The sequence below is a fragment of the Plenodomus lingam genome (assembly GCF_022343315.1).
Source record: "Plenodomus lingam strain CAN1 chromosome Unknown contig_17, whole genome shotgun sequence".
NCBI lineage: Eukaryota > Fungi > Ascomycota > Dothideomycetes > Pleosporales > Leptosphaeriaceae > Plenodomus > Plenodomus lingam.
Window position 1 is genome coordinate 137,919 of NW_027093934.1, and position 25,103 is coordinate 163,021.

The 25,103-nt window shown below is 45.9% G+C and overlaps 8 protein-coding genes across 8 annotated transcripts; 4 read left to right on the plus strand and 4 right to left on the minus strand.

Moving 5' to 3' along the window:
• Positions 1 to 774: 774 nt before the first annotated feature.
• IAQ61_003039 (uncharacterized protein) lies at positions 775 to 2,049 on the minus strand (the record flags this gene model as incomplete). The annotated part of the gene is made up of 1 exon (XM_066095806.1): positions 775 to 2,049. The coding sequence occupies one exon, from the start codon at positions 2,047 to 2,049 to the stop codon at positions 775 to 777; it is 1,275 nt and encodes a 424-aa protein (XP_065954051.1).
• Positions 2,050 to 3,715: 1,666 nt separating this feature from the next.
• On the plus strand, positions 3,716 to 4,147 carry TXNL4A_1 (Thioredoxin-like 4A; the record flags this gene model as incomplete). The annotated part of the gene is made up of 1 exon (XM_066095807.1): positions 3,716 to 4,147. One exon carries the CDS (start codon positions 3,716 to 3,718, stop codon positions 4,145 to 4,147), a length of 432 nt encoding a protein of 143 aa, XP_065954052.1.
• Positions 4,148 to 4,465: 318 nt separating this feature from the next.
• Positions 4,466 to 5,253, minus strand: IAQ61_003041 (uncharacterized protein; the record flags this gene model as incomplete). The annotated part of the gene is made up of 3 exons (XM_066095808.1): positions 4,466 to 4,492; positions 4,676 to 4,818; positions 4,896 to 5,253. The coding sequence occupies 3 exons, from the start codon at positions 5,251 to 5,253 to the stop codon at positions 4,466 to 4,468; spliced, it is 528 nt and encodes a 175-aa protein (XP_065954053.1).
• Positions 5,254 to 5,566: 313 nt separating this feature from the next.
• IAQ61_003042 (uncharacterized protein) lies at positions 5,567 to 6,214 on the plus strand (the record flags this gene model as incomplete). Its single annotated transcript, XM_003844658.1, has 1 exon — positions 5,567 to 6,214. One exon carries the CDS (start codon positions 5,567 to 5,569, stop codon positions 6,212 to 6,214), a length of 648 nt encoding a protein of 215 aa, XP_003844706.1.
• A 237-nt stretch (positions 6,215 to 6,451) lies between these two features.
• On the minus strand, positions 6,452 to 8,245 carry IAQ61_003043 (uncharacterized protein; the record flags this gene model as incomplete). Its single annotated transcript, XM_003844659.1, has 1 exon — positions 6,452 to 8,245. One exon carries the CDS (start codon positions 8,243 to 8,245, stop codon positions 6,452 to 6,454), a length of 1,794 nt encoding a protein of 597 aa, XP_003844707.1.
• A 930-nt stretch (positions 8,246 to 9,175) lies between these two features.
• IAQ61_003044 (uncharacterized protein) lies at positions 9,176 to 12,584 on the plus strand (the record flags this gene model as incomplete). Its single annotated transcript, XM_066095809.1, has 5 exons — positions 9,176 to 9,188; positions 9,304 to 9,358; positions 9,413 to 10,760; positions 10,818 to 11,406; positions 11,506 to 12,584. The coding sequence occupies 5 exons, from the start codon at positions 9,176 to 9,178 to the stop codon at positions 12,582 to 12,584; spliced, it is 3,084 nt and encodes a 1,027-aa protein (XP_065954054.1).
• A 941-nt stretch (positions 12,585 to 13,525) lies between these two features.
• Positions 13,526 to 16,046, minus strand: IAQ61_003045 (uncharacterized protein; the record flags this gene model as incomplete). The annotated part of the gene is made up of 2 exons (XM_066095810.1): positions 13,526 to 15,093; positions 15,635 to 16,046. The coding sequence occupies 2 exons, from the start codon at positions 16,044 to 16,046 to the stop codon at positions 13,526 to 13,528; spliced, it is 1,980 nt and encodes a 659-aa protein (XP_065954055.1).
• A 6,369-nt stretch (positions 16,047 to 22,415) lies between these two features.
• Positions 22,416 to 23,709, plus strand: VMA6 (H(+)-transporting V0 sector ATPase subunit d; the record flags this gene model as incomplete). Its single annotated transcript, XM_066095811.1, has 4 exons — positions 22,416 to 22,447; positions 22,520 to 22,614; positions 22,675 to 23,570; positions 23,626 to 23,709. The coding sequence occupies 4 exons, from the start codon at positions 22,416 to 22,418 to the stop codon at positions 23,707 to 23,709; spliced, it is 1,107 nt and encodes a 368-aa protein (XP_065954056.1).
• Positions 23,710 to 25,103: the final 1,394 nt, after the last annotated feature.

A 25,103-nucleotide genomic window follows, 5' to 3' on the forward strand; every position in this document is an offset into this window, starting at 1 on the left:
TTTTCTGCACTGGACCCGGCGAACGGGCAGCGGACTTGGATGCGCCGGCTGGGGAGGGCTGGTCTTGATTTGCTGTCCTTGGCCCTTGACTTTGACTTGGCGGTCTTCCCCCCCCCCCGTAGCCGAAGAACGGCTGGTGGCTGGTGGCTGCCAGGAGGCAGTTGAAGCACGTCAACAGTGAGCTGCATGATACTCGGCTGCTTTTCTGTCATGTGCAGCCATGTACTCTATATAGCGCGAGTCTGTATACTCGACCTACACAGCATAGCATGACGGTGGGAAGAATGGGAAATGGCTGAAGTGGGAAGCGTTCAACCGGATTCGGACAATCACGTGCAAACCTTGGTCTCCCCCTCCGCCTGCCCTGCTTGTCGCACTCACTCGAGCAGAAGCCACAGTCTCATTGCAAATGATCTCATCGGCCGAGAGGACCGGGGACCTGTTCAACAGTTTGCACACACACACACACACACACACACACACACACACACACACACACACACTCCAGGCAGGAAATACCCAAGGCCATCATCAGCATATCCGCATCATGGCTAGGTACGGAAGCAATACGAATTGGGCCGGTCAATAGGTAAGCCCAGCGACAAAAATCAGCACCAACCGCCTATTTTTCAGCCCAGGCTTCAAGCCGAATCCAAACTCTACTCGTACAAAACACGTGTTACCTAAATAAAGGAAGGGGTATCTCAATATCAAAATCGTAACCTGCAGAGGCTTGTATCAAGCACCTAATGGCACAACTTCGCTCTCGCCGTTTCAACTCTTGTCCTGCGCCCATCCTCCACATGTTGTACTGCCGACTGTACAACTAGCACCCACACTTGAGTCAATGCCACGTCGAGCTTTCCCATCATCATCATCATCCCCCACACTCAGATGACTCGGAGTTGGACTCAGTGGTCTCCCGCTCACGCCCGCCCGGCTAGGTTCGCGGCATCTCTTTGATGAAGCGGCCATCTTCACCCTTGGGGGCAGTGAAATGGACCGACTGTTCATGCATAACCCACCCGTGCCATCCTGTATCATCTTTGAAGAGGGCAAGGAAAACAACCCCTCCTCCTTCGCGAGGCCTGGAGTAACAGGGCGCAGAGGAACTTTTTTGCCTACACCTTGCTCGAGGTCGACAAGGAACTCGCTATTTCTATTCGAGGATGATGAACCGACCAGAGTCAGCGACCGGGTGCCCTTGCTTCCATGGCTATTTCTCGGAGAGTGATACGTTCCAGGTTGAGCCGCAGTGGTACTCGTCTTCTGATGTTGGTGTGCTGCCTTGCGGCCTCCTGCCGTTCGTGAAGTATGTGTATGATACGTCCACGGCGGTGGATTCGTCTCGTCAAAATCACCAACTTCGAAAAACTTCCGAAGAATGGTCCATGTGAAGGGGAGATTGGCCACGAGAACTGCAGTCGAGGATTCACGGACGTACCAGTAGATCCAAGTCTGTTTGTATGGGTCCTTGAAGAAGTAGTAGCTGTTGAGAATGCTAGCTGTAATGACAAAGATTCCCAGAGAGAAAATGATACACAAGATAATCTTCCTTCTCATCGGTAGGGATGACCGAATTAGCATCTGAAGTGCTATGCAGAGCATGATGACGTCTGAAGACAAGTTGAAGATTGCTTTGGTAATTCGATGGTGGACCATGGCATTGCACTGTGACGACCGGGCTGGGACAGCATAGTACTCATGAAACGGACGACACCAGGCAGCGAAGTATAGAACTTCAATGACAATGAACCCAACAGCCACATAGGCGGACAGGAGTTTGATGGCAATATTCTCGCCACGTTGCGCTGTGCGGGTCAATCGGTGGTACATGAGCAGGAGACATGCTTTGCACGACCAGATCACCAGGATTTGCGTCTGTTCCACAATGATGACAATTTTACTGCCGTATCTGCGACGGGCGAGATCTTCGGCTGTGAGGGAGGTGAAGTCGAAGGTGGAGGGCTCGAGGTTTGACTGGACTTTCAGCCATCGATTAGACAACACGATCAGGAGGGTGTAGCAGAAGGTGACAAAGAGACCCATGATCCAGTCGTCTATTTGGAGACCCTTCCATGAGCCGAACAGTATCTTGCGCGAGATACTGTAGGAGTTCATCGTCAGCCAACTTCAGCCATTGCATCATCGCGGATCCGAACAAGGATTGAAGTTGGACACAGACTCACAGTCTCGCACCGATGATCGTCGCTGCGCAGGTATACCATATCCACGACTCTTGATTAAACGGCATCACCATGTTGGCAAGTGATCAGATCGTCACCAAAGTCAAACAGTATCTGTAGTTGTCCGCCTGGATTTTTTGAACCTCAGTACGTGAAATGGACGAAGGCTCATGTTGCCTCATAACGCAGATATCTAATGCGCATCCACTTCTGCTCAAGTACCGTAGGGACTGGCCGGAGACTGCAGCAGAAGCGAAAACTGCGAGGGAAAGACGATTGCGAGCAGAAGGGTGGACGCAATGAGCGGGAAGAGAGGAAACGAGTAAGCAGGAGAAGAGAAGGCTAGGAAATATCAAGTCTATTAACTATCATTTGAGCGACCAGCAGAACGCAGCTGATGCACGGTAGATCGCCCGCCCACGTACCTAGGGTGGCAGCCGGCCGCCCTCAGCTGTGGCCTACCCGAACACGAGGCTTATCTTGGGCTGTTGCCGCGCCCCCATCAGGCCGCCACGATGTTGCAATCCTGCGTGGGAGCGCGGCTGGAGTAGTATGTGGTATCATCAGAAGATCAGCCACGCAGCCGTGGGATGGCGCGAGAAGAGTCGGCTCTGCGGGGTCACTTTACCGTCCTCTCGTATGCGCCCTCGCTGTCATGTCCGCAGAGTGGAGAGGCGCGGGCAGTTTGCTTCACAGTGGTAGGAAATCTTTTCTACCAGATTACGTCCACGCTCCATCACCAGGGCGGAGGGATGGGAGCTGGGGAGCATGCAGAGATAACCTGGCCTGGCTTGCTGGATGCGTGTTGTCACCGCGATATTCGAAGATGCTTGCCAACATGCAAGTAAGACAAGGGTGAGGGGTTGCTGCGACGCGCAGGGCGGCGGTGGGCGGTAGGTACACCTGGGTCCACACGGTTGCGTTGACGAGGCGAGGCAAACAAGTGAAGGATGTGTACCGTACGTGATGAGTGATGACGCTTTTTGTGATTGAGGCCTTGCTGCTAACTTGCGGTTGAGAATCTGGCAGATGTGTACCGTGTACTTGGCACTCAGCCAAGCTAGGACAAGAGAGCAACAAGCAAACGTCGTCAGTCGTCTAGTAACGGCCGTCGTTGAAGGGTGAGGGTGAGGTTGGGCAAGTAGCCAATAGCCGAGCTGCGAATGGTCAAAAGAAAAAGCGGGGCAGGATCTTTCTAGATCCGCTGCCTCGAACGTGAATGTCCGGCTACGCTACCGTCCATCTTCTACATCCAACAGTACTATCTATCTCCTGCAACGACGAATATCTCTCGCGCTTCCCTTCAAACAGCAGACCCGTACAAGTCACTCGCACAAGTATTACTACTCGATAGAGAACCCCGAGCAAGCACACACCTACAATACAACTGGTCGCAAACCCCCCAGCGCGTACACCATCCACCCAGTTCATACCTACCAAGACGAGCTGGCCTAGGTAACCCTCCCCACCACAACCACCACTACTACCGCCTCACGTACCATTATCCACCACCCCACCGCCTCCACAGCATGGGTTCCGTCGTCCTCCCCCACCTGCGCACCGGCTGGCACGTCGACCAAGCCATCCTCTCGGAAGAAGACCGCCTCGTTCTCATCCGCTTTGGCCGCGACTCAGACCCCGACTGCATGGCGCAAGACGAAGTGCTCTACAAGATCGCCGACCGCGTTAAGAACTTTTGCGCCATCTACCTCTGTGACCTTGACGAGGTGCCCGACTTCAAGGCCATGTACGAGCTCTACGACCCGTGTACCGTCATGTTCTTCTTCCGCAATAAACACATGATGTGCGATTTTGGCACGGGCAATAACAACAAGTTGAATTGGGTGCTCGAGGATAAGCAGGAGTTTGTGGACATTGTGGAGACGGTGTATCGGGGGGCGAAGAAGGGCAGGGGTTTGGTCGTCAGCCCCAAAGATTATTCGACCAGGTATCGGTACTAGAAGTAGTCGGGCTTCTGGCGTTTGGCTTGCGGTGGGATGATGAATTTTTGGACTAGAAGATGGAGAGCGACCAGATGCAAGGGGTAAACATGGTTGGATTCTTACTGCGGGTTTTGGAGCATGGCGTATGGGTTAATGGATACACAACTACACCACAGTTGGCTTAGATTACAGGGACACAAGGGTTATCACTTGAAGCTTTAAAAGATCAAACATATGTTTTTCTCAGTCAGGATATGTCAAGATTCAGCCAAGCGGGCATGACAAAAAAGAATTCTACATGTCCGTTTGTTCATGTTGTCTACAATCAAAATCCACTTAGTAATAACCCTCCAGCTCTGCCACCTGCACTTGACACTTCTTCCCTTGATCTTCCCTCTTCTTTGCCATCCCGCCACCACTCTCCCACAAACAGGCCCTAGCCCCTCTCCACACCACCTCCAGCAACGCCCGTCGCGGCAACAAGGCTGGAAAAACAACGACAATATCCTCCTCCCCTTCCACCACAATGCCTAGATAAAAGCGTACCTCGAATCCCTTGAAGGCCTCGTGTATGAAGATGTCTTTGATACTGGTCGTAGGAATGAAGCGTGTGGTCGGGGATTGTAGGTATGTACCGGATGAGGTACTCGTTTGTATGCCCAGACCGCGAAGCAGCGTCAAAGACTCCTCTGTCCACGTCACAGGTTAGCTGAGGAATCAGAGGGGAAAGCGGAAAGAGAAATGGGACTAGAATGGGGAGTGCTACCAGTATAGTTTCGTCTGAAGACTAGAAAGAGAAGAAACAGGGACAGCGGGGCCAGATAGCGCCATTGACACCTGTGTACGAGGGCGATAAGGTGTGTTTCCCATGCTGTGTTTAGTGTCCAGCGCAACAGGGCTGAAGCTGGCTCATAGGCTGTGTGGTATTTGGTCCAAAGGATGAGTACGGCGATTAGACCGACAACAAATCGAAGAGCTATGCCAGAATAGTGGCTGAGTATCGAAGGAAATGTATCTGCTACGCGACGGGTCGATACTGTGTATTGGATCGTTGACGGCGTGGGCTGCAATGTTCGTAGTGTTTGCGCGGGTGGACAAGTAAAGCGCTTCAGGATGGCGGACATGGTTATCGGGGAATCATCGTAGGATAGTGCCTATAAGCTACTTCTGCCTGAATGCTACCGAATTTCGTGCTTGGTAAAGCTCCTCATCAATGGCCTTCAATGTTGACACTTCTTTAACTTGTATCACTATGTTGACGATTAAATCCCTGTGACGCATCTGCGGGCGCTAACGAAACCTCCGAGCTCTGAGTGAAGATCACGTGCACCTTCAGACAACTGCAGCCCAGTCCTACGTATCGCGTCACATCTATTGTACGGCACTCACCACTTCCATACCCTCAACCAAATAAATTCCCCACATACCCATTACACAATGCCGTCTCCATCTCCGCACCGCGCAAAGTCCCGCTCCCGCTCCCGCTCCCCACGCCGCAGCCCCCCACGCCGTCCCAAGAACTTCAGCGGCCTCAAATACAAGAACGACCGTCCCCGCGAGTCAGACCGCGAAAGACGACCAAGAGACGACGACCGCGAGCGTCGCTCCCGGGATCCAGACCGCGAAAGACGGTCAAGAGAACAAGGACGCCGTCGCGACTCGCGTGAACGAGAGACGGACAGGCGGCCCAGAGACGGAGACTCCGATCGTCATCGCCGCCCACGCGAAGAAGACCGAGGAGGCCATCGCCGTAGAAGCAGTCGCTCGCGTGAGCGCAAGCCCCGTGAGCCTCGCCCGGAAAAGGAGAAGAAGGCAACACCTGCATCTGCAGCGCCCGTATCCAACGAACCGATGATCATTGTCACAGTGAATGACCGACTTGGGACAAAAACCCAAGTCCCGTGTCTGCCTAGCGATCCGATCAAAGTGCTAAAGGCCATGGTGGCGGCCAAGATTGGGCGGCCGGTACATGAGATTATGCTCAAGAGGCAAGGCGAGCGCCCGTTTCATGATCAGTTGACGTTGGCGGATTATGCGATTAGTAATGGGGTGCAGGTGGATTTGGAGTTGAATACTGGGGATTAGGCCGGTTCGCGGTCAGGAAAAGGAGTAGACTGAACGGTGCACTGGAGAAAATAGGGGCAGAGGGCAGTAGGAAAAGGAACAAAATATGATACCCCATGCATTTGATGCAATGCATATGTATGCCACTGACAAATACAATGCCATGACATTGAAACCTCCTCTACTATTCGTGACGATCCAAACGGCTCTCCCCAAAGGGTATCCAACATCACCAGACGCCTCGCAGCTGCTCCAATCCTACTCATCACCATCGTCTTCCTTGGCCTTGGTGCCTTGCGCGTCCATCCCTCTCCTATTCCTATACCGTTCATTCACCACCTCTACCGTCTCTTGCCTCTCCCTCTTCAATACCGGCACATAAATCCCCTTCGCCTTGCCACAATCTCCACCATCAAACACCCTCGGTCCAGCCTTCGGAATCCCCAGCTCTTGCCCGCTCACATCTTCCTCATCCAACGTCGATTTTCCCAACTCTGCAATCTTATCCAGCAGTAGCCCAGCCAACGTCTCTTCCATCTTCTTTCCCCGCCAGACTTCCCACACATCATCCACAACGCCACCGCGTCCCCACTTGCCCCTACCCATCACACTTTTCTCTCCCGTTTTGCGACTTACAAGTCGAGACTTTGGTTCCACACCGCCTTCGTCACCAACGTAGATCCAATTCAAGCGATCTTCGTACCCCTTTTCCCGGTCCTCGGAAGCTTCCACTTCGTCTGCGTGCGGGAAGATGCAGTCCCAGAGGACGAGGGGGGCGTCGCTTGCCATTTCGTACTTCGGACGCGTGGGGTTGGCGGATATGTCGAGCAGGGAGGAGATGAGACTGGGTGGCTCGAGTCCTTGGCCAATGAGGAAAAGGACTGCAATGAGGGAGCGGACTTGGTGCCAGAGGAATGCCGAGCCATGCAGGGTGAAGGAGTAGAGCTTTGGTTGTTGTTCGACGGCTGGAGAATTGGCCCAGGGAGACTGGAGAGCAGGATGCGAGAGGAACGAGGGAATGGATAGCGGTGATACTTCTTCAATGTCGGCGTGAAAAATTCGCCGTTGGAAATTTGAGAGCTGTTTTGAGGCGTCGATTTTGCAGAAGTTGCGGAAGTCGTGCAGGCCGATGAGTTGTTGGCAGCCTTTTCGCATCGCCTCAATATCGAGCCAGCCTTCGCGCGTGCGAGTGGCTGTCGGCGAAGAGGTATGCGTATTGTACACCCCAGAGGAGCCAGGAACGGGGGCAAAGCTCGGATTGGTGAAAAAGTATTTGTAGCGTCGCTCTTTGCAAGAGAAGCGGGCACTGAAGTCAGGTGGGGGGTTGGGACACCAGGCGTAGACGCGGATGTCTGGGGGCAGGACACGATTTAGGTGCTGAATGTAGGGGAGTTCGTCCGTAAGGTCGTTGAAGGATTTTCCTTCTGTCTCTGGTTCACTATCTGCCATAGATATTGGTTCCTCGGAAGTTTTTGCCTGTTCGCTGGCCGATAATTCATCTTGAGCCTTGGCTGTCTTTGGTAGTGGTCTGTTACTGCGAACTCGCACACCAATGACCTGACCAAAAGCGCTCACACCTCGGTCAGTCCTCCCGCATTTGGAATATTCACAGCCCTCCCAATTGACATCAGCGCCCTCCCTATCCCATGCCGCAAAGGTCTTGCGGTCAACCCGGCTGTAGCCTGTAGCGTCCCCTTGGGTAGGTATGGGATTGATGAGCCGTGTCTTGACAAGTGCCTTCCATAGCTCTTCCTCAATCGTCGGTAAAGGTGTCGAATTGTTCTTATGGTGCTCGAACCCATTGTATCTTTGTCCTAGGTACGCAAATTTCAACGCTATCAGCCGCGTACTGTACTTGGACGCGTCAAAGGCCTTTGGAGCTGGCTTGGGTGCTTTGCGAAATCCCAATGTTTTGGCATCATCACAAGTAGCCTGGGACTCGGGAACGATTGATGAATGGTCTTGCTTTTCAGGATTTTTTAATTGGTTCTCCAATTCCTGTATCCGGGCAATCAATTGCTGTTGCGACCATTGCTCATATTCCCCCGCCATTGTGTTCTTCCAATGCGCTCTTTGCAACTGTGTACGCCGTGAAAGCTCGGATAACTCGTGGAAGCCGCGCGAAGTACAGAACAAGCGATGCAACGAACAGTGAAATTCAGGGAAAGCGTGGTAGAATGGGGTCACTAATTGTCGCATTGCTTGGTGGCATGCGTTGATGATGATCTCAACTTTTCCAACAGCCTGTCCCTGGTTCAGGGTCCAATCTCTGTCTAACCTATGTCGGTATGGTGGGCCTGTCCGTAGGCAAGTACACAGCTCGACCCATCCTCGGACGTCTCTTCTACATCAATGCCTGGTTGTAGAGTGTTTTTTTTAATAATATAACAACTGCGCAAGCTATTACGATCCTCCATGACTTTCATCTGCAAAACGGCGCCTTGTTCGATTAGCAATGCCACCGGCTGCCTCTGTTTTGGCTGGAACCCCTCAACGCCACCAATCTAGGCACCATTTAGGCCTCCAGCACCGTGACTCCGCACGTGGGATCGAGACACCTCAAAGCTCTCTTAAGCCTGTAATGAGGTTCTTGGCCTTACTCGGAAGCATTTCTGTCATTTTCACCTGTTAAATCAATGCAAATCGTCTAGTTACCTTTCACTCAACACTAGGGCAGGCGCTGGACAAGCGGGGCAAACAGCATCAGGCACCAGGTCTAACTAGGCACCCTGCCAGGCACCCAACGTATTCTTCACGATAAAAAGATCGTGACTTATTCTTCATCCTTCAACGATCCACAATCCTCTAGGGTTTCAGCAATCTGGAAAATTATCCATTATCGTGCGTGTCTTGCATCGCACACACTTTGACTCTGTTCCGGTTCTTTGAGTTCGCAGAAGAGCTGTCCAAGCCCACGTACCAGTCAAAGTCTACATTCCCATCTCAAATCTGACAAAATATGTCATACGGAAACCAGCCACCATGGCGCCGTCACGTATGCGGGTTGTATTACATCACTCAACCCAATACATGGCAAATCGAGAAAAACTATCTGCCGGTTGTTGAACTCGAAGCCCATGCCACAATCCTTGCGACAACCTCGAGAACAGTGCTTACCCAGATTTTCCTGAACCCTTCTTATGAAAAGGGCATTAAAGAAGTGAGGCGAGTCTATCAGATACGCCAGTGTCAATCCTTCCACTAATCCTTCTTTCATAGATATACATTCCCGTTGTATGATGGTGTCAGCGTTGTGGGATTCACTTGTCATGTGGGAGATCGGACTATTGTAGGCGAAGTCAAAGAGAAGGAGAAAGCGAAAGCCATCTTCAAGGAAGCTGTCGCCAGAGGTGAGACAGCCGGGCTTCTGGAGCAGCTTCCAGATGCATCCGATGTGTTTCACACAACCGTTGGGAATATTCCGCCCGGTGCGAAGATCATTGTGAAGACCATCTACCTTGGTGAACTCAAGCATGACATGGAAGTTGATGGGATTCGCTATACGATCCCGAACGTCATTTGTCCCAGATATGGGAGCTACCCCGGGACTTTGCGCACTAGCGACACTACGGAAGGATATGGCAAAAGCATCTCAATCACAGTCGATACTGAAATGGCAGATGGATCCTTTATACAAAAGATACAGTCACCGTCTCATCCCATTGCAATGGCCATGGGAACAGTTTCAACCGCACCACATGCAGAGCCAGCAATGAACAAAGCTTCAGCATCCTTGACGCTAGGAACAGCTTCACTCGAAACAGATTTTGTTGTGCAAATCATCGTGAAAGACATCGGAGTTCCTAAGGCAGTACTGGAGAGCCACCCTACTATCCCAAATCACCGCGCGTTGATGGCAACCTTGGTACCAAGATTTAGACTACCTGCTGAGAAGCCCGAAATCGTTTTTGTCTGTGATCAAAGTGGTAGTATGCGAGGCGATAGAAATAATCTGGCTGTCCAAGCGCTAAAGGTGTTCCTGAGATCATTACCTGTTGGTGTCAAGTTTAACATTTGCCGTTTCGGGTCGAACTACTCCTTTCTCTGGCCACAAAGTGTGACGTATAGCCAAAAAAGTCTCGACGAAGCTACCAGTCACATCGCGACTTTTTGTGCAGACTACGGCGGTACGGAAATGTTGAAGCCACTCAAAGCAACTATTGAGCAGCGGTACAAAGACATACCGCTTGAAATCATGTTGTTAACAGATGGCGAGATCTGGAACCAACAGGACCTTTTCACGTATCTCAATGAATCTATTGGGCAGAGTAGGGCACCCATCCGGGTTTTCACACTTGGAATGGGCAATGGTGTTTCTCATGCTCTGATTGAGGGTATAGCAAAAGCCGGAAATGGTTTTTCCCAAACGGTAGGCGAGGGCGAGATGCTGGACAACAAAGTTGTGCGAATGCTAAAGGGAGCGTTGTCACCTCATATCACCGACTACAGTCTAGAAGTCAAATACAGAGCTTCTTCAGCAAAGGAAGATGAAGATTTTGAGATCATCGAGAAGATCGCCGACAGCCTGAAGGTGAAGCTCGACTTGAAGGAACAGAATGAGGCAACAGTACATCTTTTCCAAGATTTCAAAGAGATGCTCACTCTGATTGCTGACCATAATCAGAAGAAGCCAATCTCTCTATTCGACACTTCAGTCGATCTCGACGAAGAAGAACCCTCATCGGACGATCACACAGGCGAAGCTCGTTATGCACATTTGCCTAAGGTTCCTGTGCCCAAGATTATCCAAGCCCCACAACATATCCCAGCTCTCTTCGCATTCAATCGAACCAGCATCTATCTTCTCCTCGGGCCCGAAGCTCCCTCAATCACACCAAAATCAATCGTGCTGCGGGGCACCAGCGCCCACGGTCCCCTCGAGCTAGAGATCCCTATCCAGATCCTTGACACACCTGGTGAAATCATCCACCAACTTGCTGCCAAGAAAGCCATTTCTGAGTTGGAGCAAGGCCGTGGTTGGCTTTCTGAGGCCAGAGATGATAAAGGCATCTTACTAAAGACAAGAATGGAGGGCAAGTTTTCAGATATGGTGGAGTGCGAGGCAGTTCGACTGGGTGTGCAGTTCCAAGTTGGTGGCAAGTGGTGCTCGTTTGTCGCAGTGGAGACGAAGGAGAGCAAGTCGTCAGAGCTCAGTAAGGATTCGGAAGATTGGGAATGGTTGGAACATGAGCACACGGAAACAACATCCACCAGTGAGTCTTCCTCAAATCTGCTTGAAATATACGAGCATCGTGGCGCACAGATTCAGGGCTTTGACTCGACCATACGGGCTGACTCTCGATCGCTTATAGACCCCTTCGCTTCTCATGCCCGACCCGCAGTTCAATACGCCACTAAGGCTGCTGCTCCGGCATATACAGATAGGGCAATGCTTTTCGGTCAAGCATCTGCTGCTACTCCCACCGCCTTTGGATCTGCTGCTGCTCCCACAGCCTTTGGGGCCGCTTCTTCTGCCCGCGGATGGAGTACGTCACAAGCACAGGGACAACCATCTGGTTCTGCGCTGTTTAGAAGTGGTCCAGCACAATCCGCACCAGGAATCCCAGGACAACGTTCTGGCGGCCTCTTCGGAAATTCAAGTGCTGCTCCAGTACCGAATACCAGCGATGCAAAGGCCTTGCAGGACTATCAAATGGGCCTCATGACGCTGCATCAAGACAACAAGAATAGGAAAACTTTAACTGCCATAGGTGGTGGCATGTCTCCATCCCGTACCGGACCCCCTGCCCCCCTCCCAGCAGCCCAATACGGCTCCTGGTTCTCTGCTGATCACGATTTCACCAATACCATTGCTACAGGGGCTGAACAGAAAGACTCCAGCAACTACAGCTCACCCAGCTATTCCCCCACCAGTCCAGGTTCCTCTCCAATATTCGCAGGCTACGCCCCAACTTTTGCCGCCTCCAACTCTGCACATTCCCTCGCCAGTGCAGGTGATAACTCAAAGAAGAGCACGACGAGGACATCACGCAACATGGTTTCAGACGCAAGCCTGGCCCGTATGGACCATACACCTGACCGTCCAGCTACGCCTCCACCTCCATCTTTAACACAGGAGCCCGCGCTCTTCCTCCACCGCCTCATCGCACTTCAATCCTTCAGCGGCGCATGGAGTTGGAACAACAGACTAGAAGAAGTGCTCAGAAACGGACTGGGGCTCTCGGAGGCCATGGTACGCGGCTTGCAGCGCAAAGAGGGAGAGGAATTGGATGTGGTGGCTACGGCGGTGGCGGTTGCGGTCATGGAGGAGAAGCTGGCCGGGCTGAGGGGGAGTTGGGAATTGGTTGTTGAAAAGGCGAGGGGGTGGTTAGATATACAGGGAAAGGAGGGTCTGGTTGAGCGAGCGGCGGCTTTGGTGAGAGGGCTGTAAGGAAGGAGTGGCACTGCCGGGAGATGTGGGAAAGGATATTGAGGGGTCATAGGGTGGGATGGTTAATGGTAGGATGTGCGCGATTTATTTATATATATATATATAATGTTTCATCTAATAATCTAGGTAATGGATGACCCTACAAGATGTAATAGGCAATTATAACAAGCGATTACTTCTTTCGTAGTCGTAGTATACAACTAGTAGTACTACAACGATAAATCCACCACCACACCAAAACATACTCAAGAACCACTCACCGTGCTCTCCACACCTAGCTCTCACTCCCACGGAGAAATTTACATGACCTTGCCACCATGCTCTACCATTTTTCATGCCTGCAAGAAGTATCATCAGCGAATCCCAGGCGTATGAAAATAAATTGAAGCAGTATTGAAAGGGGTACGAGCAAGTACGTGACATAGCCACAGTAACCCACAAGTGAACAATGTAGAGGATCAGCGTGCAAAACGCTTCTGAAACGTGTGACAGATGAAGCCAATCAGGCATTATTCATGCGTGGCATGCTATGCGTAGAATAGAATCTGGCTATATCTTCAAAGGACGATATCAACTCACTCCTCATTCCGCAGCTACCAGCACTGTTTTTGCATGTATGTTCATGGGAATGTAGCGGTGTGACAAAAATTAAACATCAGGCAGATATGCACAGCAAGGAGGGGATTGTAACAAGGATGTCATCATGTATTACAAACATGTTAAAAGTACAATTGGGGCCAATCAATGCCCAGTGTGAACGACAGACCGTCATTGGGTATACAGCGCGCTTCATCAATCATGCCAGCCAAGCGCCAATTTCTATACAAAAGTCACCCAGTTAATCTGCATGAGGCAGTCTGTTCTCCAGTAACACCAGAATAAACACGAATCAAAGCAATGGGAATCAAAAAACCAAGAAGAAAATTCAGGAGCACGATCATCTATACGGGGCTGAGGTCTTCCTCATCCGAGTCGTATGAGATGATAGGAGGTTGCAAGAGACCCAGAAATTGGTCCTTGTAGGTGTCTGAAGTAAGAATGTTGGCTAAGGCAGCCTGATCACTCGGCTCGAGGTAGATGACTTCTGCACCAGGCATTCCATTGAAAATGGAGTTTACAGCAGCGGTGTGAGCAGGGGTGGTCATGAGAATGGACTCGTTACCTGCGTCCGAAAGCAGACTAGGTGAAGGGAAGGTGGCCTCACGGAGACGGCTGGGCTTGGCCGGGGTGAACTTCATCAGTTTCTGGCGCTGGCGCTCGACCTCATCGACATGCTTCTCTGTGATGGTGGTTGAGGAAGCATCAGCTGGGGCACCTCCTGGCAGCGGAGCGTGTGCAGGAACTGGGGCAGGAGGAGGGGCTTGAGTCCAGACGGGAGCGGCAGGCAAGCCAACGTTGTCATTCAGAACAGAGTCTTCTTCGTCAGAGTCATCGGGAACGCTGAACGAACCCATACCGGGGCTGTGGGGTTGGATAGCGGCATTGGTAGCAGACTGGAGGACTTCACGATCAGTCGTACGGATTTCGGCCGCCGAATGATGTCCACGTAGTTCCTTGAACACATTTTCACCTTGATGGTGAGAAAGAGAAGTGTTAAACATGGGCGAGGGTTCAATAGATCTGCGAGGTTGGAGATCGTGGTTGGAGGCACTTTGGCTGTTGCTGGCGGCATGGTGTTCGGTGATGGTTGAAACTTCTTCGTGATTCACACTGGCCCCATGGGCAGTCTTGTGTTTTTTGGCCGTGCGTTCTTCTTCTTCTGCTTCTTCTGCTTCTTCTGCTACCATGTCGAGGTAAACAGCCCATACTGGTGCGACATCATCGTCATCCAGGTCTGCAAGCGGGTCACCAAAGCCAGCTTCCCAAGGCTTAGCAGAGGGGAAGTTGTTGATGTTCCTGACAAGTACTGGTGTCTCAAGACGCTTGCGCTTCTGGCGGAATGCGGGATCATTCTTGAGACTGGGGATGATCTGCTTGGCCCAATCTTCTGCCTTGCGGGTATCGGTAGGGTCAGTGCCCTTTAGCAGTGTCCTCATCAGATGGTTGGTCTTCTTCTTCGCAGGTGTTTTCTTGCTCGCCCCAACTGGAGTTGGTGGAGTCGAAAGTGTTTCGGTCAAGATGGACGGGGGTGGGGCTACTTGTGGAGGGGAAGGATTCTGAGGAGGAGTCTCTAGGGTTATAGCAGAGAAGAGTCTCCCGATCGACTTCACGGCGGAAACTGATCGCCTAATCAGGCTCGAGGGCGAAAAAGGACGCGCACGCTCAGGTGTAGCCGCTTCCTCTCGGGTTCGCTTGGTGGATGCATGTTGAGGTGTAGACTCCATGTTGACGTCGGGGTCGGGGGGAGAGGAAACATCTTCAGTGACCGGGACCGATGATTGGCCTTCACGAGGCTCCTTGGCAGCATTCTCAAGCTTTGTGAGAAGTGCTCTAGCAGACTCGTTGCCGCTGACAAACATGGGTTGCGCAGGGCCAGTTGCAGGGAAATTCTGCAATTGTGTATCAAACTCTGGTTCAGATGTGTTAGCGTCAGGCTCAATAGCTTTAGGCTTATTGGGGCTGGAAACCCAATTGCCAGCAGCGCTGGCCAGCGACGGGGAGCAGGGACGAGAGACTTCTGGAGAAAAGGTCCCAATTGAGGGAGCGTAATGAGAAGAGGCCGCAGAAACGGCACCAGAAAAATCTGGTTCAGAAAGACCAAGGGGCGAAGGAAAGCGAGCGGGCCTCAAAGCCTCGAGCTCAAGCGAAGCGAACTTGTCGCAAAGCTCATCATAGGCGTCTGTGACGCGACCATTGTCTTTGACAAGGTCCAAGTTGGCTTTCTCGAGCTCAACGACACGCGCTTCAAGCTGGAGAATCTTGTTGCGCAAAACGTCATTCTCGGCTTTGAGATCCGCCTCCTCGTCGCCCTTGAAAAGAAAAACAGGGGTACCTTGATGGAAAAGAGAGATGGTGTGGGCGTCGGATTGAGAAAGGGAAACATTACCATTGGCTTGATGGAAGGGGGAGATTAGTGTGGTCTGGGGGTAGAAGAAAGTTTTGGGGCTCACTCTTTGAGAAGAAAATGCCTTCTTGATCATCATCATCCATATCATCGTCGTCGACATTGGTGTTGTCGGTTTGCGCTGGCCCTGAGGGGGTGGGCTCTGGTGTTACACTCGCAGTCTGTCCAGGAGCAGCGCGCTTACGCTTCCTCTCGGGCGACTGTAATGCGCGTAGTGGTGAGCCATTGCCAGCAGCCTTGGCGGCCCTGGTATTGCGCTTGGTGACACGACAGGCGGCGGCGGTGGTGGTGGACGCGGAAGTTGCGCGTGACCTGGTGCTGGCCTTGGTCGTGGAAGTGGTCGTGGTCATGGTCGTGGTCATGGTCGACTGCGGCTGCGCGAGGAACTCCGACTCGAGCTGGGCGGCGGCGGCGGCAGCCTTGCCTGCAGTGCGACGCGTAGAGCGCCGCGTCGACATTGTGTTCTGCCGGTGAAGATTAGTAAGTGCGGTGGGCGCGCGGCATGAAAGAGCTTACAGAGCAGTAGTCGAATCGCGGTTGACAATTGAAAGTGGGAGCTGCCAAAAGAGAGGCGACTGCCGTGCGTGCGTGATGGTGCTGTTGCGCAAATGGCGGGCAAACAGAGTGGTGAGAAAGAAGTGGTGGAAGAAGGAGAGAGGGGGAAAGGGGGAGAAGTGGAGAGTAAGGGTGGGAAAGTCTGGAGGAAGTGGTGATGGAGTTGAGATGTTTTGTTGTCAAGGTTGTCGCTGGCAAGAAGCTATTGCTACTTGGGGCAGGAGCGCACGGGCTGTTTAGAGGCGGTGTTCTGTGGCGCACCACCGCGGCTTGAGGCAGGAGCGAGACAAGGCACTGGCCAGGAAGGAGCAGAGCAGAGCGTCTAGGGTTGAGGGCGCAGTTCATATGACCATGGAATTAGCGCTGCGTGAACTTGTATTTAGCATAGGGTTAGGCTATGCTAAGCTTTACTAGCTAGCTAAGCGAGGTTAACTAAATATTATACTATAAGATTTTATAACGCGTTCTAAACCTATTCTAAATATATTCTATACTAGTAATACTATAAGCTACTACTACTATACCTATTACTAATATATCCCTTATATCCTATATAAGTAGATTAAAATATATTTAGAACATGTTCTTAATAGGTTATAGAAGTACTATTAATAGTACTTTACCCTTAGCTATATCCTAGATAATATTAGGGTATAGCCTATAGTTAGCCCTAATAGGGTAGTTAAGATAGAAAGTAGAGAGCGCTACTACTATACTAAGATTAATAATAAGGGTACCTTATATAGAGTAAGAATAGGTTCTAAATATATTCTAAATAGGTTCTAATATTCTTAGGCTATTCTAGGTACTAGGGGCACTTTATATACCTATACTAAAAAAGATTATAGGCTTAATATAGCCTACTATAAGGTTAGTAGAGTTAAGAAGACTAGCTAGCCCTTTATAAGGGAGGTCTATAAGGTAAAGAGTAAATATATTATTAACCTATTCTTAACTTATTATACTAATATATATAGACTTCTATATAAAGGTTATATATAATTACTAGAATACTCCTTACTATAAGTTATTTAGAATATATTTAAAACTTATTACTAATATATTTTATAAAAGTTCTCTAAGTCTAGCTAGTAGCTACTATAGGCCCCCTTATAAATACTAATACCCTCCTAAATATAATTTAGAAAAAGACTTATACTAGCTATAATAGTAATAAGGTATAGCCTGTAAGAACCTATTAAAAATATATTACTAACTTATTATAGCTTAACTTTATTACTATATCTACCCTACTAAGGATTTAAGGTTATTAGGTTCCTTATACTATCTATACTTATAATTATCCTAGCTATAGTAAGTTATTTATAATATATTATTAACCTATTCCTAATATATTTTAAGACTATTACTTTAATACTAGTATAGACCTTGCTAATTCCTACTAGAATACTACCTAGTTCTACTTATAGTATGCTTTTATAGAGCCTAGGGAGGATAGGGAGGATAGAGAAGATACTAGAGAGGGGGAGAGAGATAATAATAGTAACAAGTAGGAACATATTAAGAATATATTAAGAATAGGTTCTAATAAATAATATATAATAGTATATAACCTAAAGAGGTAGTAGTAATTACTAAAATAAACTCTCTACTCTTCTCTTTTTTTTTCTATCTACTAAAAGTAAAGTACTATTTACTTTTATAGGGTCCTTTAATAGTATATAACTTTTTTTTTTTACTTTTATAGGTATTATAAAGCTCTAGTAGTCCCTTAGATTAAAGAAGAATCTAGTATTTATAGGTGTCTAGCTATAATATATTATTAATATATTCTAAATATATTTTAAGAGACTAGACTTATATCTCCTTTTTACTACTTTTACTAAATATTATTTATAGTGTAAAGGGGAGCAACTATTTACTCCTCTTCTTTACTCTCTACTTCCTCTTTAGCCTCTACTCTAGCTACTACTTCTTATTATAGACTAGCTATCTTAGAGGGTTCTTAAACCTTAGAGGAGGCACTTAGTGTAGTCTACTTTACTAGTAGAGAACGTATTATTAACGTGTTTAGAACACGTTCTTAAGTATTTACTATTAAGCTCCTATAGAAGATCCTTACTTCTATAATACCTTGTATTATAATTCTACTATAGTTTACTAGGGCTATTTAAACCTTAGGATAATACCTCTTAAGGTAGTAGATAAGATTACCTCTATTAGAGAAGTAATACTAAAATAGTTATTAATATATTATAAACGTGTTCTAACTTGTATATATATATACTCTATAAAGTTCCTATACCCCTAATCTAGCCTAAATAGCCTAGTAGAAAAGCTTGCTAGGAAATACTATATACCTATTATTTAGGTAGGATATTATAGGAGAGAATACCCTAGTATTAGATAGAAGTAACTTAAGCTTAATATATTGCTAGTATAAATCCTACTTAGTATTAGAACAAGTTTATAACATGTTCCTAATACGTTTTATTATATACTAACTTTAAAAGATCTTTATAGACTATATTAACTAGTTATATCTAATAATATTAGGAAAGATAGATAGTAAAATAGTATTAAACTCTTAAATATAAAAAGTTCTTATAAAGTATAAGAAGAAAGAAGAAGAAAGAGAAGAAGAAAGAATATATATTTATCTACTTATATATACTTATATAATAGACTAGAATATATTAAGAACTAGTTAGGAACTAGTTACTATATTTATAGACTAACCCTACCTTATATAAAAAGTAGCTATCTTTTTCTTAAGTTTAAACTATACCTTTTATAATTTAAATAGTGCCTTTTTCTATACAAGTTCTTCCTTATCTACCTCTAGCTTTTCTTTTCTCTTCTTTAGAGCCTAATTACTAAGAAGAGCCTTTTATTATAAAGTTTATAGTTATAGACTAATAATAAGTTAGGAATATATTATAAATATATTTTGCAAAGCATACCTTTAGGTTACTATTAGTAGAGGAGAAGAGCCTAGTAGTAGAGAAGATAGAAAAGGGGCTAGTAAACTTCTTTCTAATACTACTCTACTACTTGCCCTCTAGCTTTAGGCTTTTAAGCGTGCTCTTTTATTTCTTATTAGGACTAAGATATATCTAGTTAAGTTAGATATAGCAAGACTTGCTTTATTATTATCTAGAGTATTATTATTATTATAAGATATATTCTAAATATATTCTAAATATATTTTAATTAGTAAATATATATAACGCTAGCGTAAGACTTACTTTCTCCCCTCTAAAGCTTTTTAAGGTACCTTTGCTTAAGCCTATTAGGAGTTCTATAGTTATAGTGTATTCTAAACTTGCTCTAGGCTTTAAACTCTTTTATATCCTATAGATCTATCTAGTATATACTATATAATATTACTTATATAATTCTAATAGGTTAAGAATAGGTTATAAACTTACTTCTAAGTAGCCTTAAGAATACTTACATGCTTACTAGTTTTATATCCTTTCTAGCCTGCTTGCTTAGCTATATTTAAATAAGATTCTAGTTTTTCCTATACCTCTTTTAATATTTTACTATAGTATTATATAATCCTAGTAGTAATTACTAGGTTTTTCTTATAGATTACCTAGTTTTAGGTATCTTTAGAGGGTTTATATTCTAATTATATAAGAACAAGTTAGGAATATATTTAGAATAGGTTTAGAATATATTTACTTACGTAAGAGGAGGTTAGTAAGCTAAAAGTATTCCTTTACTATTAATGCCTATAGTAATTTACTTAGATATAAAGAGGTAGTATTATCTAGCTCTCTTTTATATACTTTGTAAATACTTCTTTATAGATATACTTAACAAAATCTTATATAAGATTAAAGTTACTAGCGCTAGTTACGCTTATAGGGATTAATTAACTAGAGATAGCGCCTAAGTCCTAGAAACAAGTTAGAAACACGTTATAAATAGGTTACAGTGCGCTATAAAACTTGCCTATTATCTACTTATTATATATATTAATAGTAGTCCTATAGAATCCTTATAAGTAAATATACCTCTATAATACTTGTCTTTTTATAAGTGCTTTACACTTCTAAAAGAAGTTAGTAATAGTAACTTAATATATCTTAGTTATATCCTTATCTATAATAATTTAGCTAAGTATAATAACTATAATATATTAGAAACATGTTACAAACCTATTCTTAATGCGTACACTTCTTTTCCTATAGGTAGAAGATTACTATTAGAATCTCTACCTATGCCTTATATAACCTCTTATATAATATATCTATCTAGAATATATCTTAATCTAATAGAATTAATACCTACTCTTTAAAAAGGTAAATAATTAAGTTACCTAAGCTTAATATAAAGATTTGCTATATATACACCTATAGTAACGTGTTAGTAATATATTCTAAACCTATTCTCTTATACTATATATAGTTTTAGGATCCTAATACTTTATCCTCTACTTATAGTATACTCCTCTAAGGCTACTCTTAAATAGGAACTATAGAAGCTTTTTACACTTTATAATACATAAGATTTTATCTTTATTTATAAAGCTAATATATATTTCTTTAATAGAATAGAAACCTTTAAGTTAGAGATAGGTTTAGAGCTAGGTTAAGTTTAGGAACTAGGCTATAATAAGTTAGAAATATATTTATAACAGGTTATAAATAACTTATATTATATAAGCTATAGAGTAAGTATAGGCTATAATACCTTTACTACTTCCTTAATATTACTATTAGATAGTGTTAAGGGAGGAGGAGGTATATATATATATATACTAAAAGAAATAATAGTAAAAAAAGGTATTACTACTATATCTATTAGTATAATTACTTAGAAGGTAACTTTATATAGGATTTTAAATAGAGATCCTTACCCTTATAGATAATTAACGCCTAGAATATATTAGGAATATATTAGGAATAGGTTATAATATACCTACTACACTTCTTTATCTAGCTTAACTATAGCTTAACTATAGAATATAAAGCAGGACTACTAGAAAGATTTAATATCTCCCTAGTTAGAAGACCTTATAGATATATAAAGTCTACCTCTAGTAGTACCTAACTAAAATAATATTTTTTCCTAGTAGTAGATATTAGGCTATAGTTCTAATAGCTAATATATAGTTAAGCCTATTCTATAATTTACTAACTTATTATTAATACGTTTTAAATATATTTAAGTTTTACTCCCTACCTAATTTACTATAGTTCTTATTATAGGATAATAAGACACCTAGTAGTCCTTATAAATCCTTAAAGAGAAGCGCTTAATAAGGCTATAATAATAGCTTCTTATTTATAGTTCTCTTTATAGAATTTTCTTAGGTACTATACTTTTTAAGGTTTAGATCTAATTATATAATATATTATTAATAATATAATAAGAACACGTTTATAACATGTTCTTAAGATACTTACATGCTTTTACCCTAAAGTATTAGTATTTATACTAGCTTACTAGCTAGCTATTAAAGAATAGTAAAGTTATAGGCCTATTAAGATAGATAGACTAGCAGGAGTATTATACCTGCTAGAATTAGAATAATTTAAGAATATATTCTTAATATGTTACCTATATAGCCTATATAAGCACCTCTTCTCTTATTAGGTAAGAGCTATCTTTATATTACTAAACTAGTATTATATACCTATACCCTTAGCTATATAATTAAGGGTATACTAGGAGAATAGCTATATACTTAATAATTACTAGTATAAGTAGTAGTCCTTAACTATTACTATAAGTAAGGTATATATTATGCCCCTATAACGTGTTACTAACCTAATCTAAACTTATTCTATTTACTTTTACTTACTTTCTTAATACTACTACTACTATCCTCCTTTAGTACTTTATATAGTTACCTAAATTTATCTCTAATATTACTATCTAGTTTAGATATATTATCTAGTACTACTATACTAAACTCTAGTATAGTATTTAGGAACGCCTATATATTATTAAGAATAGGTTTAGAATATATTTAAAAAAGATAGTAATAAAAACTATATTTACTTGCTTAAATTATCCTAATTTATACTTAACTATAGGCTAGTTTATATAACTATAAAAATTTGCCGCTATAACGTGGACTTGAACCTATAGGGATATTCTAACCACTTGGAGTAAAGCCCAAGTCGCCCGACGCTAAACCCATGGTCATATGACATGCCACCACGTCCAGGGTTGGTCTAGCGGCTGGGCATGACGACCAAGCATGAAAGCTACCCAAGTCCCCGTCCGTCTACTGTCGAGCGCGAGACCGAAGAACAGCAGCCAACAAGCCAGCAGCCCAGCATCTCAACACCATGGAGGGCCTTTTTTACAACGTCAAATACGGGTATGCATGTCCAGTCTTTTTACTTTCTCTCCAGTTGCCCACGCACTCATCGCTACTGTCGCTAACGTCTAGCCCAAGCTACATCGAGGGCATCGTGCGCGGCTATCGCAATGCCCTGCTCACCAGCCAGAACTACAGCAACTTGACCCAGTGCGAGACCATTGACGGCATGTCCATCTCCCACCACCTGCCCCTCCCTCCTTCCACCCTCTAACACTATAATACAGATGTGAAGCTACAACTGTCCCCAGCCTATGGCGACTTCCTCGCCAACCTGCCCCCGAACCCTTCAACGTCTGCCCTCGCCGCCAAAACCACAGATAAACTGGTAGCCGAGTTCCGCTACCTCCAGGCCAATGCGACTGGTTCGCTTGCCAAGTTCATGGAATACCTCACCTACGGCTACATGATCGACAATGTTGCACTCCTGATCACCGGCACCCTCCACGAACGGGACACCCGAGAGCTGTTGGAGAGATGTCACCCGCTCGGTTGGTTCGAGACGATGCCGGTGCTGTGCGTGGCGACCAACATCGAGGAACTCTACAACTCCGTCCTCATCGAGACGCCGCTTGCGCCCTACTTCAAGGGGTCGCTCAGTCACCAGGACTTGGACGAGTTGAACATTGAGATTATCCGTAATACCCTGTACAAGAACTACCTCGAGGACTTCCATCAATGGGTCAACTCCACCCCTGACATTGCCGGAACCCCCACGGCAGACATCATGACGGAGGTCCTCGAGTTTGAAGCAGACCGCCGAAGCATCAACATTTCGTTGAACTCTTTCGGTACGGAACTTTCCAAGGCAGACAGGAAAAAGTTGTATCCCAGCTTCGGAAAATTATACCCAGAAGGAACCCTGATGCTGTCAAGGGCAGATGATATCGAGGGTGTTCGCATCGCCGTGGAGAGTGTAGCCGACTACAAGATGTTCTTTGACCAGACCGGCTTGAGTCAAGGCAGCAGCGGTGGCATCGGTAACATGTCCGGCGGTGTAGGCGGAGAGACGAGGAGTTTGGAGGACTTGTTTTACCAAAAGGAAATGGAAATCTCAAAGCTGGCATTTACAAGGCAGTTTACCCACGGTATCGTGTACGCATGGGTCAAGCTGCGTGAGCAGGTATGTCGTCTTTCTCGCGCTCCGCTTTGTACTCTCTTGCTTACATCTGAACCAGGAAATTCGCAACATCACGTGGATAGCCGAGTGCATTGCGCAAAACCAGAAAGAGCGCATCGGTAACTACATCAGCGTCTTCTGATGCAAATCATACATGTAGCAATAGCATTTCGATCTGATCTTGTAGCGTATTGGGTGGCGTTTGGGAATGGCTCGTATATCCAATTCTGTTTGATTGTACATCTGGTCAACTCTGCTTCCTCTACCCCCAGTCTCTCTGTGGCTCACATCATCTCACTGAATATGCTAAAATCCCATGCGAAGTCACTTCTTCCAACGTAGGGTCCACAGACATGGGGGTCTTCCAATCGATCAATTTCATGGGCGAAATGGTATTGGGCGTTGTAGGAGGAGCACATTAGAATTTCAATGCGTGACGTCCTTCGTTGCGTATTCAAGGATAAGATGCTTTTGCTTTTTGGCTGCCACTACGACATGACGTGTTTGACAATGCTGAAGGAGTATTGTAATACGCTGTCGTACTATGAATAAGTGTGAAGGGCAATGGGCCGAAGTCCAGAAACAGTCAGGTGGCGTCTTGAGCGCAATATTGTTTGTTGCTTTCACAACATAAGCAAGTTTCGTGGCTGATTTGCGGGAACTTGAAGCAGGGCTGTCTTGACGCACGTGGCTTGTGTCTTCGAGGCTGCCCGATGCTAGGTAACCTCGGGATGCAGATGTTTGTTTACTCAACTTCAGTAATCTCTTTTCAAGGTCTCAATATGTGGCACGAGAGGCTTCTTGTGTATCCAGCTGCGCTTGCGCGTGTGTAATCCCACTAGTTACGCACAATGGTCCTTCAATGGTTGAAGAACTCTACATCCTGAGACCCAACTTGCAGACAATCATTTCAGGTTCCCTCAAAGACCAACCCACGGTTAATTGAATTACTCAAGGACTAGGAGTGTGTACATATGGTCCAATCATAAATTTCCGCGCCGTCACGACCCAGCCCAAATGTCTCTAAGAAATAGTCGCCTTTGTTCCAGAGGTCGCACAAGTGATAGGTAATCCAGGGATCATTCCTTCTTCACCGTTCGGGAGTTGCCTCCTTGCACGTCCCGGATATCTAGGACTCAAACTTAAGTGGCATCTGGTAGCCAGAGTAATGCTTCTCACATCCTCAGGATAACACCATGCCTTATTCTCTAGCGAATAGCCCCATGCCACTGGACCTGACTTGCGTAGCTATTGAGTGCTTGCTACCAGGGATTTATTGATGTTCACGTATTGTTCATAACAAGCACAATAAGGTTGAGAGTTACTTTTTGGAGGTAAAAGCGCCACAGCACGTTTGCAGAAACGTCGTTGGATGAAGGGCAACCCTTGTTGACGAACACAAGGGCGGCAACAAAATCGATTCCGGCACACCTTGCCGCGGCCAACATGACTCGAACTCGAACGGTGGAAATGGCTATATAAATAAAGTTCCAAATGTGAGGATTATCAGGAAACGTATCAGTAAGCATTCATTCT